General features: G+C 37.1%; 1 protein-coding gene across 2 annotated transcripts in view; it reads right to left on the reverse strand.

Moving 5' to 3' along the window:
• The window catches only part of UHRF2 (ubiquitin like with PHD and ring finger domains 2), a 64318-nt gene that overhangs the window by 30171 nt on the left and 14387 nt on the right, over positions 1-19760 (reverse strand). For both annotated transcript variants that reach the window (XM_080913233.1, XM_080913232.1), the window contains one exon: positions 7411-7670. In XM_080913233.1, the coding sequence (XP_080769359.1) occupies positions 7411-7670 (260 nt within the window). The remainder of the gene's footprint in view (positions 1-7410; positions 7671-19760) is intronic.

Genomic DNA, 19760 nt, shown 5'->3' on the forward strand with positions numbered 1-19760 from the left:
TTATTTCTGACCACCTTGCAAGACACACACATGGAAAGAAATGGTGGATTATTTTAAAAGTCTAAACCAACTCATATGTGCAGTGCTTCTTTTTGAGAACAATGTTATCTCACAACTCAAGGCAGTAAAGATGTCACATATACATCTAACGTCTACTTATCCTTGATTATTATAATCCACTCAGAACCTTGCAATTCATTGGAAATCTTTGGTTAACACTTTGGTTAGTCACAAATAAGAAATAGGACAATTAATCATTGTAGCAAGATCGATTCCAGCTCCATATACTCAAGATCAACATGACAAACATTATTTAAGAAAAACCTTTCTATCAAAATCTAGAAATCATTACATTTGACAAGATTTAATTTTTTAAAAGATCACAATACATCAATATTCTCAAAAACAACCCATTTTGCTACTTTATAGAAAAGTTAGCTTCCATCAAAAAGCACTAATGGTTTATTCATAATTGCTTCTCTAGATTCTGTATGCAGTAACCATAACTTAGCGATTACAAACACCACTTCAATTCCTCTTAACATGTTTACTATTAACCTCCAACACTAATTCTTCCGATCTTTCTTACCCATAGCATATTTTGCCTTAAGTGAATGCACATACCTGTGATATCAGGACTCATGAGGCTTGAGCAGCTGGACCTCTGAGTTCCCAAAACACCTGGGCTACAGTGATATACCCTCTACTGACTGCAGCATTTCTATGGATCCAAGTATCCCGCCCTCAACTTCAATATGGCTATTTACATATTATGAAAAAATTTCAACACAACAGCAACCCATATATGACATATCTTTATACCCATTACCATCTTCCCACAAATAAAAGAATGCCTGATGTCAGTTATTTTGGTAAACAGACATCAGACATTAAACATTATTCTAAAGAGAAAGAACTTGAACCTAGATGTGGTGCATGTTTATAACCCCAGCACCTGGGGGATAGATTGGGAATGTAAGTCTGTCTCAGCCACAAAGCAAGCTCAGGGCCAGCCTGAACTATGTGAGACCCCAACTCAATAAAACAGGCTGAAGACATCAATCAGTGGTTAAGAGCACTCTCTTCTTCTAGAGGACCAACATTCAGTTTCCAGCACCCATTTTGGGTGGCTCACAACTACCTCTAATTCCATTGATCTGACCTTCTTCTATTGGATAACTTAGGCTCTGGAGTCATACAATTTCCTGAATGTAATCTTTGAAAAAATACGTAATAGAGTTGGTTTCCTCATGAGTTCATGTAACTACCACTGTGGTACATAAAATTTAACATCATCAAAGGATAGAGAGAGAGCTCAGGTGGTAAAGTGCTCGTCATACAAACATGAGAACCTGAATTCAGGCCCCAGTACCCAGTGAAAAACTGGCTATGATGGCTCAGTTGTATTCCCAACACCAGGGAAGCAGAAACAATGAGATCCCTGGGGCTCATTGGCCAGCCAGTCTAGCCTAAATGGTGAGCTCAAAGACAGTAAGTGACCCTGTCTCAAAGAAGGTGCATGGTGTTTTTAAGGATGATACCCAAGGTTGTCCTCTGAATCAACCAAAACACACATGTGCCCCATACATATAAACATTCAGATGTATTAAAAAAAAAAAAAGCTTGTCATTATCTAACAAGGAATGGAGGTTTGCAAGCCTATAATCCCAGCAATCACATGCAGAGACAGGATGCCTCCTGAGAGTAGTGAGGCCAGTGACTTCTAGATAGGGCTAGAGATACATTGACCCTCTACCCCTCCAACCTCCAAAGGGCACATTTTCTAAAGCACTATGAGACTATATTCTATCCCATTCATATTACTTATTAGAAACAAAGGAAAAATGGCTATCCTCAGAATTCCCACCCCTGTCAGTCTCAGAGGAATCATCAGGAGTATCTAAGGACCTCTATTTACCCAAGATTACTGTCCCAGCTTTGTAATTACCTGTTAGATGACCTTTAAAATGTCATTTGAATTAACATCTTGGTTATTTAAAGAATATATGTCAGGAATAAATAATATTAAAGAAGCCATAAAAATAACTGGGAACAAACTTACCAAAATGAAATAAGGAAAATTTTGTTCATTTCCTTTTCTTTAACACTTAATAATTTGAAATGGCTTGTATTCCTTTGACATATCATTACTTTTAATCTTTCTCCATTTTATTTTCTTCATATAACACCACCGAGAGTTTTCAGGTTGAAGACAGAGTTCAGTTGTCTAAAGAATATGAAGCCCTGTATTTGATTCCCAGTACTATATAAACCAGCATGGTAGCACATGTCTTAGTCCAGCATTCACACTCAAGAGAAGGAAGAAGGAAACTTAGAAGTTCAAGATAATCCTTGACTACATAGCAGTTCAAGGCCAGCTTAGGATATATGAGACTCAGTCCTAAAAAGAGTTTTCCTAGCCTTCATATTTCCCCAGGACTCAGGATTTTATTGAGGAAAGGGAGATAACTTTACTCACAGGTAAATTATGTATGGCCTCTAAGGGTGCTTTTAAAAACACCGTAAGAATTCATTAAAATCTAAATCTCCAAATAATTAATTTCTCTCCAATATACCATGTTGATAAGATTCTAATAAAACAGGTGATACTAATCGAGGGAAGAGAAAACACAACTACTTTTGTGTTAGACACTTTGTTCACCACACATACTTTATTTACATTAGCTGCCATAAGACGTAAATCATTGAAAACAGCCTAAGTTAGGCTATAATACTGACAAGCTACAGATTCTTCACAAGAAGCCTTTAACAATTGAGCTCATACTTAAAAAACATAAGACCTTAAAAACATGCCAACACTAACTTTTCCATGAACACATTTTCTCTAACACACACACACACACATACACATACACGCACACACGCACTTCTGAGTTTTGACAATAGGGTCTCTCCGTGTAGCCCTGGCTGTCCTGGCACTTACTATGTAGAACAAGCTAGTCTTGAACTCAGAGATCCACCTATCTCTGCCTCCCAAGTGCTGAGATTAAAGGCATGTGCCACCACATCTGGCATGTATCTATAATTTTGAGAAAGTGTCAATGATTCCTAATTCAAGTTTTCTTGGGTTGTATTTAAAACCATTTTTTAAAAAACCTTAATTCTGAAACATTTATCATTTTTCTTTTATCCAAAGAATGACTTATTTATGTATTTATGTATGTATTTATTTATTTATGAGTACACTGTAGCTATCTTCAGACACACCAGAAGAGGGCATCAGATTCCATTACAGATGGTTGTGAGCCACCATGTGGTTGCTGGGAATTGAACTCAGAACCTCTGGAAGAGCAGTCAGTGCTCCTAACCACTGAGCCATCTCTCCAGCCCTATCATCTTTCATATAGATTAAAAACTGCTATCTCTGCTGTAAGTAGAAAGGAACTGATGTACAGAATGCCTATGTATCTTGATCTGATTCTCAAGCCAATCTGTTCTTCAATGACTTTCCCTTCCCAAACTGAGAAGGACTTTTATTATAACAGTTTTTCAAAGGGCCAGAGGTTTATGTCAGTAGTAGAGTGGTTTTGCTATAGCCCTGAGTTCAAACCCCAACCACCAATTCAGTGGGAGTGAGGAGTCATTCATCCAGGTACTGTAGTCCTAACACTCTGGAAACTCTCTGGAGGATCACAAATCCAGAAGTTTGAAGACTGCCTCAAAAGTAATTACTAATTGATTAAAATTAAAGCAACTTTTGAGCAATTCTATTTTAAAGTCATAAGCACAGCTTATGTAAGCTATTGCATTTATCCAATCTACACTGCAGCACTTTGAAGCTAAAAATGCAATAAAAAAGCTTAATGTAATAAACAAAAACTTAGGTCACTGAAAAACTGCAGTGCTTAGTATGTAAGTAGGATGACTGATAGCTATTTACAACACCCTAAGTGCTCTGAAAATAAACTATAATGAAGGCTAAAATCATTTAGTGTCAATACTAATTTTACAAATTCTCTTTACAACATTATCTTTTTTATGGATCCACTTCTGGAGCTGAAAAACGACCACCGCTTATTCAACAGCCATGTCTCAAGTCAAACCATTCTTTCTCTTCAGAGATGTGAAGTTTGGGTGCTCCTGTATTATTGTACAGAACCTCTTAGATGAAGCTTTTACAATAAGAGCTTAACATGATTCAAGTTCTCCAAGTTAAAGATGTAGTTCTCCAATGTTTTTCCTGATAGTTTTACAGTCTTACAGTCTTACATTTTAGGTTCTACTTTGAATATGCACCTGGTCATATAGGTGCTGTTTTAAGGCACTGGAGCTGAGACAATATTCCACGCAGGGAACATTCAGTCCAGTACAATTATATCATCATTTGACAGCCATGTAACATTCTATTGCCTCCCTTGAATCTTACAATCCAGCAACAGTGATTTATTATAGTTTGTACAGTGGTATGAGTCAATACCCCTAGATACTTTGGAGGCTGAAAAAAAAAGAGGACTGTATTAGGTCAGAAATTTGGGGCTAAACTGAGCAACAAAGAAGGATCCTGTCTATTTTCCTGTGCTTCCTAGGCTATGTTTTGTTTATTTTAGAAAGAGGAGGTTGAAGCCAGGTGTGGTGGCACATGCCTTTAATATCAGCACTCGGGAGGCAGAAGCAGGGGATCTCTGTGAAGTCAAGGTGAAGCTAGTCTACAAATCGAGTCCAGAACAGTCAAGGATATTATACAGAGAAATGCTGTCTTGGAAAATAGATAGATAGATAGATAGATAGATAGATAGATAGATAGATAAATAGAAAGTAAAATAAAGTAAAAACTTGGCGTGTGGCTCAGGGTGAGCCTAGACTCATGGTTTCTGAGTGCTGATATTCACATGTGCTCCCATGGCTGACTAAATGGGAAAGAGTGGGGAGGGGTAAATCTGTTTATTTGTGCCGTTCCACTAGAGCAATTCTTTTCAGTGCATTCTTCTCCACCAAAAATGGACTTGTCTGATGATGTCTTAAAGTCAACAGGTGGATATTCTACTTTAAAACTCATTCTTCTAAAGGCCACAAAGTTTTAGGAAAATGTAGTTCTCTCCATGTTATATCATGATTCCTCTTATGTGTTTCTACCAGCCTTCTGTTAACAAAGATCTTGTTACAGCTCAACTATTTTTTTAATATGTTGTAAAGAGAATGTTTAAAACAGTTGTTTTCTCTTTGTAAAAGATGTTATGACATCTTCCACTAGTTTCTGGTATCTTTTGTATCACAAAAAAGTCCAGCTATAAAATTATCTTTAAGTTGCCAGAGGTGAAGCATTTAATTCTATCATGTAAAATTTACTGTAGATTTCTTACACATGCTGATTTAGACCAGTGGTTTGCAACATTCCTAACAGTTCCTCACCCCCAACTATAAAATTATTTTTATTGCTTTTTGTAACTAATTTTGCTACAGTTATGATCCATAATGTAAAATCATTTGTATTTTCCAATGACCTTAGGCAACCCCTGTGAAAAGACTGTTCAAGCCCAAAGGATCACAACATGGGTTGAGAATCACTGATTTAACTCATTTTTAACATTGATTCTAATAAAAAATTCAACATTAAAAAAATTCAGCTAAATATGAAAGTTTTGTTTTGTGTTCTAATACCAAAATAAAGTACAAGCCCTATTCATTGGGTAGTGTTGTTTCTAAGCCATCTTCAAAGACGTCTAAAACTGGAAAACTAAACAAGTATTGGCGTATTAAATGTTTAGAGCTTCATGTCCAATTCCTATCTGTGCTTTTTTGTATCATACTTTTTGCCAAATGATAATACTTCTTGGACAGAATAAAACCTCAGGTAGCAATTTTCCTAGCTATTTTTCTAGTTCACCAAAAGATAAACCTTGAGGCTGGAGGGGTGACTCAGAGATTAAGAGCACCTGCTGTTCTTCTAGGAATCTGGGTTTGAGTGCTGGCACCAACACTGCAGATCACAACTAGCTGTCTGTAAGTCCATCTCCAAGGACAACCTTCTGGCCTCCATGGGCACCATAAACACTAGTGGTCTGCATACATACATATAGGCAAAACATCCATACACATATTTTTTTTATTAAGACAAAACTCTTTCAAATCTTAAACATTACATGTTGGCAGTAGCCAAGCTAAGCCTACCGCTCTGTTAACTTGTCTTCATGCTCTCAGGCCCAGGACTCATTAAATCCCGAAACTACTCACCATCATGATGACCCGACTCCAGACCCTCCTACACTAACACCATTTCACCAACAGTACTAGTCCTGGCCACACCTATTATCATTCTATGCACTCTCACTGTTGGTTCTACTACCAAGAACTATGATTAAAATTGAATGTTGAGTCATTTGAGGTAAGTCGTATTGATAAGCTAGCCCAAACCACAAGGATTAGGAAAGTGGAGATTAAAGGTGTCTACTGTTGCTTCCAGTTACCCTGAAAATGAGTTTCTACCAAGTTGCTTGTTGTTGCTTTCTCCTTTAAATTTTTCTTTATTACTACTATTATTGTTATTATTATTTTATGTGTATGGCTGTTTGGGCTACATGTATGTCTGTGTATCACATGCATTCCTGCTTCACAGAGGCCAAAAGAGGGCACTGGATGTCCTTGGAACTGTAGCTACAGACAGTTGTGACTACGTGGGAATTGGAGCTTATCCTCTGGATAAGCAGTCAGTTCTCGTAACCTAAACCATCTTCCAGCCCCTCTACTAAGTTTTCTTATAACCATCTTGTACTATAAAAATGAACAGCCCATTCTAAGATTTGAGGTTACAGAACACAGCAAGAATTTTCTGTGTGCTTAATAATAATTAAGTATGTGCCAATAACTTTTATTCCACAAATTTTAGTAACAAAAATTTAGTGCTAGAATCTAGGCTCTTAAAACCAAGATCCCTCAAAACATTTCGGAACTTTATCTAGAAACACAGACAGGGACATGGCTGTCAACTCATAAGAGATTTCTTATTTTGGGGTGAGAGAAATGGCAAAGTTCTAGGCTTTGTAATAATGCATGATCTTATGGATATACTAAAAAATAAATAAATTATTTTCTTCAAATAGGTAAGATGTTTGAAACTCAATTAAAAGCAGTTTTCAGTATTTGTTATCTTATTCTTATAGCTATCACAAAGTTTCCTAAAATATTAAATATAACCAAAATCTAACAAACAGAAATCTGAACATCCTAAAACAAGCCAATAGAGATGATTAAAAACAAGTCACGTCTAAGCCGGAGATGACAGACAGGTAAAGAGTCCTTACTGTTGGATAACAATCTCTAAACAAGCAGAAACAAAGACTGAACATGACCGCTAAATTATTTCTTCAGAAAGACTATTCAAAATAATCTTGAAATGCAAAGCTTCGCTTCTAGACACGAAAACATGAAGTCCTCAATAATATGAGCACTTACTCATCATACTCGATATGATAAATAACGTCTTCATCAGCAGCAACTGAGTCTGAATTAGACGTAGAGGGTACATTGTCCAATTTATTTGTGTTCTCTTTGGAATTATGATTTACATTTCCATTAGTCCTTTTATAAGAATTGCCATTCTTCAGTGGAGTTTTGCCACGTGAATGTCCATCAGAAGCTCTAGTAACACTATGTATATGTGCTTCAAACCAAGCACCAAGGCCGGCATCTCTGGCATCCACCAATTCATTTACCTAAAAAAAGTTTAAAATTAGTTAATGAAGCTTAATTTCATCTATTGCTTCAAAAACTTTAATATAACTCATATTGTTTGAGAGTTATTAAACAATATTTGTTGCTACTCATCTTTGAAATGATTACAGATTAGATCATAACTATTCTTTTAGATCATATTGTACTATTTTAATCTTGGTATTTACTAATATAATTAAACTTCATCCCAATTTCCTTCAATGAATAGCTGTTTTAATTCTTCCTCACCCATGTCTATGCTCTACTTATAAAAACAATATGTACGCAGGAATCATGTTAAGAATGCCGCCATTACAAAACCAACACTGTACATAATTGAGACAATTGGTTCTATTAATTTCTTTAAAACCCTAAAAATAACTTATACAACCAGTCCAACAGAAAATGCTCCATGAAAATGAAGGAATTATTCATAAAGAACAATAAAGTCAGCTGAACAAGTGCATACTGGGAAGAACTGGGAGGCACTCTGCCATGGATTAGTAACTTGCTAGGCAAACATGCTCATTTACCACTTCACAGAACAGAAGATAAAACAAGGAGAGGCCTAAGACACAAAACAGGAGCCCGGTACTGATCCAGACCCAACCAACAACTTTTACAAACAGAAAACAGTGATTAGAACATACGGATATTAGAGTTAAGAAATAGGCAAGTTTTAAAAATTTCTTCTAAATAATGTGAGGAAATCAGTAAGAAGAAGACAATTTTGTTTGTTATCTCCCCCCAGAATTATTTTCCCCAGGGAAAGAGAGAAATTTCTTAAACCTTTTATCCAATGTCCTTACAAAGAAAATCTGAAATCACCAACACATGATTATCTCACTGATCTAATGTTCCCTTGAAGACAAAGGGACCATTTAATGTACTTAATAATTATAACTCTAACAGATAATGTTGGGTAATTTTTATTGTAAACTTGACACAACCTTAGAGTCACCAGGGAAGAAGGAAACTCAATGCAAGGTTTGCTTCAGATTGGTCTGTAGAAATGTCTGTGATGACTAATGTAGGAGGCCCAGCCCACAGTGGGAGGCACTATCCATAGGCAGGTAGGTCCTGGATTTATAAGATACTCCAACATCTCACAAAGACACATGCTCAACTACATTCATAGCAGCTTTATTCCTAATATTGGAAACAACCTACATGTCCCTCAATTGAAGGATAAGAAAATGTGGCCCATCTAAACAATGAAATACTATTCAGCTATCAAAAACCAAGACAACATGAATTTTGCAGGCAAATGAGAACTTGAGAATATCATCCTGAGTGAGGTAACCCAGTCCCAAAAGGACATACATGGTATGTACTCACTGATAAGTGGATATTATCCGTAAAATACAAGTACCATGTTACACTCCAAAGAAGCTAAACAAGGAAGGCCCAAGCCAGGAAGATTGAATCTCGCTTAGAAGGGGAAATAACATAGTCCTAAGAGGCAGATGAAGGGGGAACTTGGAGGAAGGAACATGGGTAGGAGGATGGGGAGGCGGGGGGGGGGGGTCAGTTTTAAGTATGTGGAAGAACAAGAGAGATGGATAGATGGCCATAAAAATGAATGGAAATCTGCAACTGACAGAGGTGGGAAGGCATGGGGCATCTCCAGGACAAGGACAAAGACCTGGGATAAGGGAGACACCCAAGAATCAATGGGGGTGACCTTAGCTGTGACTCACTACATTGAGGATATGGAACCTGAAGAAGACATCTCCTGCAGCCAGATAGGAACCCCTCTGTTAGCTATAGAGACACTAACCCACCTAAGAGGGCTTAGGGGGAGAGAACAGCCAACCAATAACCAGCCCAACTTGAGACCCATCCCACGGGCAAGCACTAATCCCTAACACTATTAATGATAATCTGTTATGCTTACAGACAGGAGCATTTTGTCTTCTGAGAGGCTCCACCAAGCAGCTTATTCAGACTGATACAGACACCCCTAGCCAACAGTGGATGGAGCTTGGGAACTCTTATAGAATAGGAGGAAAGATTGTGGCCCAGAATGGGATAGGAACTCCACAGGAAGACCAACAGAGTCAACTAACCTGGACCCTTGGACTTCTCAGAGTCTGAACCACCAACCAAAGAACATACTCGGGTTGGACCTAGGCCTCCACATATGGTATGTACTGCTTATATGTAGCAGATGCACAGCTTGGCCTTCATGTGAGTCTGAACAACTAGAACAAGTGCTATCCCAAAAGCTGTTGCCTGTGAGTGGGATACACTCTTCTAGCTGGGCTGCCTTGTCTGGCCTCAGTAGGAAAGGAAGCACCTAACCTCACAGAGACTTGAAGTGCCAGAGTTGGAGGAGTTATCTAGGGTAGATACCCCTACCTATTCAGAGGCAAAGGGTTGGGAATGGGGAAAGTATTGTGGGAGGGGGTGACTAGGAGGGAAGTAGTGAGCAAGATGTAAAGTGAGTAAGTAAAATTTTTAAATTAAATTTAAAAAATAAAAGTTAATAAAGAAAGAAAGCTGACAGAGAAGCCAAAGACGAGTCTAAGCAGCCTTTTCCCACAGTTCCTGCTTGAGTTCTTCCCCACCTTTTCTCAGTAGGGTACTGTGACCTGGAAGTGTAGGCCAAGTCAGCTCTTTCCTCTCCAAGTTGCTTTGATCAGAGTGTTTAAAATTACAGCAAAGGAAAGCAAACTAGAACACAGATAGTATAGCATGAAAGTATGTTCTAAAACACTTACACCCACATGTGCTAGATAATATGCAACGTTCTTTACTTAGGTTTGCCTAATCATAGTGAGCGTATTAATTACTTCTTTATGAAGAAACAAAGGCATTGTTAGCTTGCTGTGGGCAAAACCTAATTAAGATGTAAATCCAGAGAGCTGAAAGCATATTGACCCTGAAAAATTGTGGGGTTTGCCATTATACTAAGAAGCTTGTTAAATCTGACAAGATAGGGAAATATAAACTTAAATAAGTGATAAGCTCAGAAATATATTTTAAGTTTCAAATCACCAAAATAACACAGTATGGACAAAGCACAGATAAGCCAAAAACATTAACTTTCATCTTGGTGTAACAGTCTACAAAGGGTAGTTAGTATGCAAAATGACTACCATAGCAATGAAATAGCTTGGAAGGCATGCTTTAATTCACCATAAGAACATTTAGAAGAGGGGAAACAGAAGAATGTGAGGAAGGGAGAGAGAAAGACAACAACTACTACTAATAATAAAAAAACAATGGTCATATAGGTTAGATATAACAAGGAATCATAAATAAACATGCTATCTACTACTAAGTTGATTTACATATTAAGTGAATACAAGCTTATTTTTTCCACTATAGTAACTGATACATTTAAAGATAATCTCTTGTAAGCAAAAAAGTAAAACAAAAATAATAAATGCTAAAGATAAGAATAAACGTAAATTACTTATTTATTCACAGAATGCCAAACCCAGTGTTTCATTTAGTATGCCTCCTGCATCATTTTTAACAGGGAATGTAATAAATGGTTGATATTAAAACAACAGCAGTAGAAAACATACCTTTAGCCGGAAGTGTGGGATGGTGTAATCTGTAATCCCAGCACTCTGAAAGCTCAGGCTAGAGAATCACAAGTTCAAAACCAGCCTAGGCTGGTTTTGAACAAAACAAAAAGTTAAAAATAAAAATCCCTACACAAATATAAACTCTACTACAGATCAGTAAGCAATCGAAATGAAATGATGAAATTTGCAAGAAGCCAGTATGTAAGGCCACTATTTAGATTAACCTAAATAAAATTTATTAGTTCATAAAAGTAGGGATTATCATTTGAGTACAGTAAATCTAACTCAAGTTTTATTATCCTATTGTTTTATTAGCATACCATTTACAATAATGCAAACAAAAAGGTGGCTGGTGGTGCTTTTAAACTCTACATTGTAAAATACATAGATATGACCAACCATCAAGCACGCATTGAGAGGCCCATGGCTCCAGCTGCACATGTAGCAGGGAATAGCAGTGTCTGGCATCAATGTGGGAAGAGACCTTTGGTCCAGTGAGCTCATGTTTTTCCCAATGTAGGGGAATGCCAAGGCATTGAGGTGGAGAGAGTGATTGGGAGCTAGTGCACCTTAGTGAAGACAAGTAGAGGGGAAGTGAGGATGGGAGCAGGGTGGGCAAAGGGGATAACATTTCAAATGTAAATACAGAGTATCTAATAAAAAAAGTTAAAAATATAGGTATGTAGTGATAATTTTCAAGTTTTGGTTTCTTTTTAAAAAAATACAAAGAAATATTATGAGAATATGTTTTAGCTTTAATCCCAGATGAGGGATATGGGCTGATTCAGATTGTCCACAGCAGCTGATATGATTTGCCTCATGCTCTAGCAGGGGTTTGATTTTGCCAGCAGCAGATACATTTCTGCAATTCTATGCTATTAGATATTCTGGGGACTTTTCAGAAGGGAATATAAATGCTAGGGCCCTGTGAGGTTTTTGGGGTTGTTGGTTCCTGTTTATTAAGCAGTCATGAACAAAGAAGAAACAAGAAATAACATCCTGACAGCAAAGATCAAACTTGCTCCAAGGAACTCAATGCCCTTAATCAGCAGGAAGAAGTCTATCAATAACTTCTTCTTTCTGACTGCTTACTTCATACAGAGATATTTTTCCTTTCCCCTCTATACTTTTTTCTCTTATCTGTTGCCAGGAAGTTGAAATGGGAAAAGAGTATAAGAAGAATATCCCACAAAGTAGTAAAAGTCCAGCCATGTAAACATGCTAAGGAAACATTTAAATAAGTTTAACTTGCATGTAAGAGATGAAACTCTTTTTTTAAAGCCTGGGTTTTGACTGCAGCTCAGAACAAAAAATACTATATTATAAAATTAATATAAAACCAGGATACTGTTATGGTACCCTTTTAAGTAACTTAGGAGAAATTAAAGACAGAAAGAATTAGTCAAAAGAGTGGACATCCAGTAGCATGTGCTTGGGATCCAGCCCAAGAGAGGCTAAGACAGGTCATAAAGAGTTTGATGCCTGTCTCAGTTACATAGTAAACAGTTTCAAAAAAGTCAATATGAAGATAAGAGCGTGACAAAAAGAAGATAGTGTATGACTGGAAATGTTCAAATTATACATATCCACATGATTTTAATTTATAGAATTAAAATGCAAAAAGGAGATGGTCAAGAGGCAAAAGAGCTAGGAGGTGGTGATACATGCCTTTAATTCCAGCACTCAAGAGGGAGAGGCGGGTGGATCTCCAAGCTTGAGGTCAGCCTGGTCTACAAAGTAAGTTCCAAAATAGTCAGGGCTACACAGGAAAAAAAAAAAGGCAAAAACAAAAACAAAGAGGCAGTAGAAACAGGGCAAATCATAGCCCAAAAGCCTTTACTCTCATGGCAGGACAGGGCAGACAATCTAAGACTAGCTGGTGTGAATGTATCACAGTGGGCTTCAAGCTACTGGGGAAGTCTCTAGTCTGACATGACATCTTTGCCACAGACGATCAAAAGAATACTGTCTTAGTGTGTTCAACAGAAATAAGAGATGTGACTAGGGTATGGACTAGGAATTAATCTGTTGTATACTGAAGGCATGCTCTCTGTCAGCATATTATTTCTAGGAATTCACAAAACAAAAAAAGGCATTCACTAGTCTTAGGAAAGGCAATCTAATCTCTCCCAGCCAGCAAGGTTTTTTTTATAGATGTCAAAATATCAAAGAATATAAATACTTCATATATTTAAAAATATATAAATCTGTATGTAAAAATAAGCAGCATGGCTTGGGGCTAGAGTAGTTTTGTGATAGAGTAGATAAGTCACATGAACCTGTAATTAAATCTGACCTTAATTGTTGTTTAAAAACAATAGCTACAAACACAAGTACAGTAGTGCGCACTAGCAATCTCAAAGGGTTTAAAAAAGCATAAATGTTCATTTGCACCTTGCAAGACAAAGACTTAAAAGGCTTAATTAAAACAAACAAACAAAAAAAATGTAGTTTTTAGTCACATAGCCAAAGCCAGTGTTAAGCATGTACATTAATAAAAGGATCATGTATTGGCTGGTTTTGTGTCAACTTGACACAAGCTGGAGTTATCACAGAGAAAGGAGCCTCCCTTGAAGAAATACCTGCATGAGATCCAGCTGTAAGGCATTTTCTCAATTAGTGATCAAGGGGGAAGGGCCCCTTGTGGGTCCCTGGACTGGTAGTCTTGGATTCTATAAGAAGCAAGCTGAGCAAGCCAGAGGAAGCAAGCCAGTAAGTAACATCCCTCCATGGCCTCTGCATCAGCTCCTGCTTCCTGACCTGATTTGGTTCCAGTCCTGACTTTCTTTGGTGAGGAACAGCAATTTGGAAAATGTAAGGCTGTTTAAACCCTTTCCTCCCCAACTTGCTTCTTGTATCTTGTGTTTTGTGCAGGAATAGAAACCCTGACTAAGACAGATCACAAATAAACTGTCTTTTGAAAGAAATTATACAAAAGCCACATGTAAACTCAGCATTATTGTGGTGTATGCTTATAAAACTAGTACTCTTAATACTGAGGTACAAAATGTGCAAGGCAGCCTGGGTTACATATTGAGTTTTTGTCTCCAAAAGTAGAAAAATAAGCAAGAACAAAAGCATGTATGCATACATACATACATACATATACACATATAACACACACACACATATACAAAATCTTCACATACAGAAAAGGTCATGCACATTTAGAAAGGTAGAAAAGCTAAAGGATGAGGAGCAAGATAACTAAAACTTAGACAAGATCTCACTATGTGCCTAGGCCTGAACTAGCAATTTTCCAGCCTCAGGGTTGAGTACCTTAGGTTACAGACCGGAACTACCCGGCCTTACTCTTTGCTTTCATTTCTCCTGTGTCTTTGAGAGTAAGTGTGGAGAACACAATTTACTATGCTGTCAGGCTGCCTGGAACCTGTGATGTAAAATTCAGACTGGCCTTGAACTTGGATTCCTCCTGCCTTTGACTCCCAAGTAGCTCAGATGAAACGTTTCTAAACACATCCTTTGTTCTGTGGAAAACACAGCTCTGTAGATAATGCAGCATTCAAACTTTTCAAATGTATGATCTTGAACAAGTGATCTCGTCCCAGCCTCACACTTTTATGGTTTTAAAACATACCTACCAATACATTTGAGTAAATCCAACCCAACAGGCATGTAACGTGTACAAACTGAAAACTGTCTCTTCACTAAGCATCAGCATATCTAATGCTGACTCATTTAATGCAGCAGCAATCTTCTACTGTCTGCTTAGTAAATATTAGCAGGTTCTGTTTATATAATCACTTCCTTTAATTACTATAATGCAAAATCATTTCCATTTTTCTCAAAAGATAAAGAAAGAAAGAAAGAAAGAAAGAAAGAAAGAAAGAAAGAAAGAAAGAAAGAAAGAAAGGAAAAAAGAAAGAAAGAAAGAAAGAAAGAAAGAAAGGAAAAAAGAAAGAAAGAAAGAAAAAGAAAGACATGAAACCTATCTGTCCTCAAAAGATATAGTAAAGGACTGGGGAGATGACTCGGTGTGCCAGCATGAGGACCAGAACTTGAATATCAAGAATCCACATAAATGCTGGTCACAGTCCCACGGGTCTGTAACACCAGTGCTCCTATGGTAACAAGGGAAACAGAAACAAGAGAATTCCTAGAAATTTGTGAGCCAGCCAGCCTGGGTATACAACAGCAAACAATAAAAAGACTGTCTCAAACAAGACAGAATGGAAAGACCAACACCCAAAGCTGTTTTCGGGGCTCCACACATGTGCCATGGCACCTGCACACAGGTACATGAACATACACACCTGCTATCCTATGTAACACAAAAAAAAAAAAAAAAAAAAAAAAAAAAAACAAAAACAAAAAAAAAAAAAAAACAAAACAAAACAAAACAAAAAAAAACACACATATAGGTAAAATGTAGAGTGAAAACTCCGAACATGGGTTTCTCCAACTCTAAACATGACTCATTTTATTTTGTATTTCATTATAAATACAGATTTTTAAAATGCAATATGCTTTTATATACATAAAACTCAAACAGTTAATTAGGATTGCATAATCAGATGAGATGTTAGTAAGTTATTAAAAATTGTACAGATAGCCAACCAATGACTGGCCCAACTTGAGACCCATCCCATGGTCAAGAACCAATCCACGAGACTATTAATTATACTGATATGCTCTCCGACAGAAGCCTAGCACAACTGTCCTCTGAGAGGCTACACCCAGTAGCCAATAGAAACAGATGCAGAGACCCACTGCCAAACATTAGACACAGCTTAGGAAGTCTTTTGCAAGAGTTGGGAAAGGGACTGAGGTACCTGAAAGAGATAGGAACTCCATAAGACCAAAAGTCAACTAACCTGTACCCCTAGGGCCTCAGAGACTGAATCACCAACTGAAGAGCAACCATGAGCTGGATTTAGGTCCCCTGCACACATGTAGCAGATGTGCAGCTTAGTCTTCCATGCAGGTCCCCCAACATCTGGAGCAGAGACTGTCTCTAAATCTGTTTCCTGCCTGTAGACCCCATTCCCTAACTGGACCACTGTGAGACAATGTTCCTAGTCCTGCAGTGATTTGATATGCCGGGGGAGAGGGGAGTTAAGGGAGATGGGGGGGGCTCTTCTTTCTCAGAGGAAAAGGGTAGGGGGATTGTGGGAGGTGCTATGGGGGGACCTGTAGGGGGCTGCAACCAGGATGTAAAGTCAATATATAAATAAATTAAAAAATTGTATAAAGACCACAGAAAAGAATACTATAGATATTAAGGTAATAGTTTCAAGTAAAGAATATGAAGCTAGGGGCTAGAGAAATGACTCAGCAGTTGAAAGAACTCACTGTTCATATAAATACATATGCATATGTGCATATACATATATATAAATCAGGAAGAAGGACATGGAGAGTTCCTGGGGGTTTACTATTTTGTTTGAAATTTTAGTTTGAAATTTAGAAATATTTACTTTGTAGCAGGTCACTAAGCTGTTTTCTTCATTATTAAGCTGTATTGTACTGAAAACAAAGGAGACAGAACATACTAAAATATCAACACCTTACATGGGTTATTGATCATTTCTCTTTCCTGTATTCCCCAGTGAACATCAAATGACATGCAAAAATATCAACAGCTACATATTCAGCTAAATTTAAATGCTTAGTATTTTAAACACATCATTTGGGCTGGATGACAACTATCTAAAAGATAAAAACATACCTGAATCATAGAAAGTTTTCTTATTCACAAACTAAAATGAATTAATTGATTGTAGTGGTTTGAATATGTTTGGCCCAGAGAGTGGCATTATTCGGAGGTGTCGCTTTAGATTAGGTGTGCCACTGTGGGTGTGGGCTTTAAGACCCTCTCCCTATCTGCTTGGAAGCTAGTCTTTTCCTGTTTGCCTTTGGATGAAGATGTAAAACTCTCAGCTCCTCCTGCACCATGTCTGCCTGGACGCTACCATGTTCCTGCCTTGATCATAATGGACTAAAACTTTGAACCTGAAAGCCAGACCCAATTGAATATTGTTTTTATAAGATAATGCCTTGGTCATGGTATCTGTTCTCCGCAGAAACCCAAACTAAGACATTGATTTATATATCAAAAGTTCACATTTCAGAAAATAAATTTATTTCATAACCTAATTTCAGTGATTCAATACATTTACAATGTATAGTAGGAATGGATAAACCTGGTTCTTGCTCAAACATCTCCAGGCTCTTCAAACAGAATTGGTAATAACTAGCTCTTCAAAGTGACATGCAGCAAGCTGAAAGGTCAATAGCGTGTCACTCAACCTTATGCCAGCTTTAAATTTCACTGCTTTTTTTGCTGCACAAACAGTATTTTAGTCAAAGAAGGGAAAAAACAAAGATGTGTTTCTAAGCCACAAAGTGGTAGATCAAGTCCTAAAAATCCACAAGGTCGTAGGTTAAGTTCCTAATACTGTCACCTTCTCCCCTTTAAAAAAAAAAAAAAAAAATCCTTACAAAATAAAATGACATAGATTTTTCCAAAACTCAAAATAAAGGGAAGATTCTAAATTGTTTGTTTTCTTGTTTGGAGATAGGGTCTCATTACATAACCCTTGCTGTCCAGAAACTCGTTATGTAAACTAGGCTGACTTTGAACTTACAGTGATCCACCTGCCTCTGCGCCTCTCTCTCTGCCTCTGGGATTAAAAGTATAGATAGACTACCATGTCCAGATGCTTCCCAGTTTTTAAAAATTTTTAATCAAAATTTCATTACAAAAAAGAGGAAATTCAGAAATAAAGACAATAGCTGTTTTCCAAGTTTATTTTCATGTGTATGAGTAGTAGCTTGCCTATTTGTTTTTGTGTATACCGTATAAGTACAGTTCTCACTAAGGCCAGAATAGGGCATCAAGCTCCTGAAATTAGAGCTACCATGTGGAAGCTAAGAACCAAACCCAGTCCTCTGCAAATCAGCAAGTACTCTTACCAGCTAAGCCATCCTTCTAGCCCAAACTAGTAGCATTTAAAAGGACTTTGAGTTTACCTTCAAAATTAGCACTTAGAAGTTCGAAGGGGGGAGGAAAGAATATCATGTTTACTTACTTCTCTGTCCCTAATACTAATACCTAAGTGAATGTGCACTAAATACACAATTATTTATGGAATAAACTATCCAGAAATAAGCACTTCTAAAGCTTTAGATAAAATTTCAAAAATTCATTAACAGTAACTTCATTTTAAACTGAAAATGGAAACAAACCCATGTAAATGCATCAAGTAAATTTAATTAAATATAAGTTTAAAAATTACAGTGTGAATAACAGTAGATTCTTTAGAGTTAAGTATCAGGTCCACAATATTCCTAATTGGAAAAATAGAGCAAATTCTCTTGCAAGTTTATACAACTAACAATTTAACTAGAATTTGAAACCAGCTTTGACAGTGAAGTCTCTTTTTGGTACCAAATGGCCAGACCTTGAAGTAACAAATTTTAAAAAGTTAGCATCTATATTATATATGAACATAAAATATATAAACTATTAAACAAAGCCAGGCAAGGTAGTACAATGAGCCTGTAACACCAGAACGTAGGTGTGCTAAAACAAGAAGATGACAAATTCAAGGCCAATCTAGACTAAACAGTGAAGACTCTATCTCTAAACAAACTAGTTGACAGCCATACATGGAAAATAATAAGAAACCCCTGCCAAGAAAACCAGTTTTCTTAAGTTCTTCTGGGATAGTTTGGAAAAGAAATAAAGAAGTCTGCTAGTCTTCTATGAAAATAATTTATTCCTTCATTGCCTTCAACAGTAGCAGCTTCTGACCAAGTGTGACAACGCGCATCTGTAACACCAGCATTTGGGAGGGAGGCAGGAGGATCTGGACTCAAGGCCAGCCTCAACTACAACCTGTTTCAATACAAATAGAAAACTGAACAAAATAGCCTACAGTGTCTCTAACTCTCATCCCTCCAAAAGCAAGTAAGAAAGGAGCACAAGATTTAGTTTGGCAGTTAAGAGCTCTCCTGCTCTTGCAATGGATCATGCTTTGGTTCCTAATACACACATGATGGCATAACAGTTTGTTGATTCCAGTGCCAGGGCTTCTGATGCCCTCTTCTGGCCTTTGTGGGACACTGCATACACATGGCACACATACATGCAAGGTAAACACCCTTCCTTACTCATAAAATAGAAATAAATAAAAATATTTTTCAAAAGATAATGAAAGTTTAATATAAACATCACTAGTGGCATATATATTCATATATATATATATATATATATATATATATATATATATATATATATATATATATATATACAAAAATTCCTATGTGTGACTATATACATAAGCAAAACATTCCTTAAAAAATTTCCTTGCTCAGTTCAGGGCCTTTGATAATCTAGGAACGAGTATATACCTGCAGGGACTGAAAAGCTGGCTTACTTGGCAAAGTACTTGAGCATGAGAACCTAAGTTCAGATCCCTAAGACCTATGTAAAAACCCAGGCAAGTGGTACATGTGTGTAACCCCAACACTGGTAGGGAAGTGATGGGGGAGATAGTAAGGAAACAACTGGATCCCAGTGAGTTAAAA

The sequence above is a fragment of the Micromys minutus genome (assembly GCF_963924665.1).
Source record: "Micromys minutus genome assembly, chromosome: 2".
In the NCBI taxonomy this organism is placed as follows: Eukaryota; Metazoa; Chordata; class Mammalia; order Rodentia; family Muridae; genus Micromys; species Micromys minutus.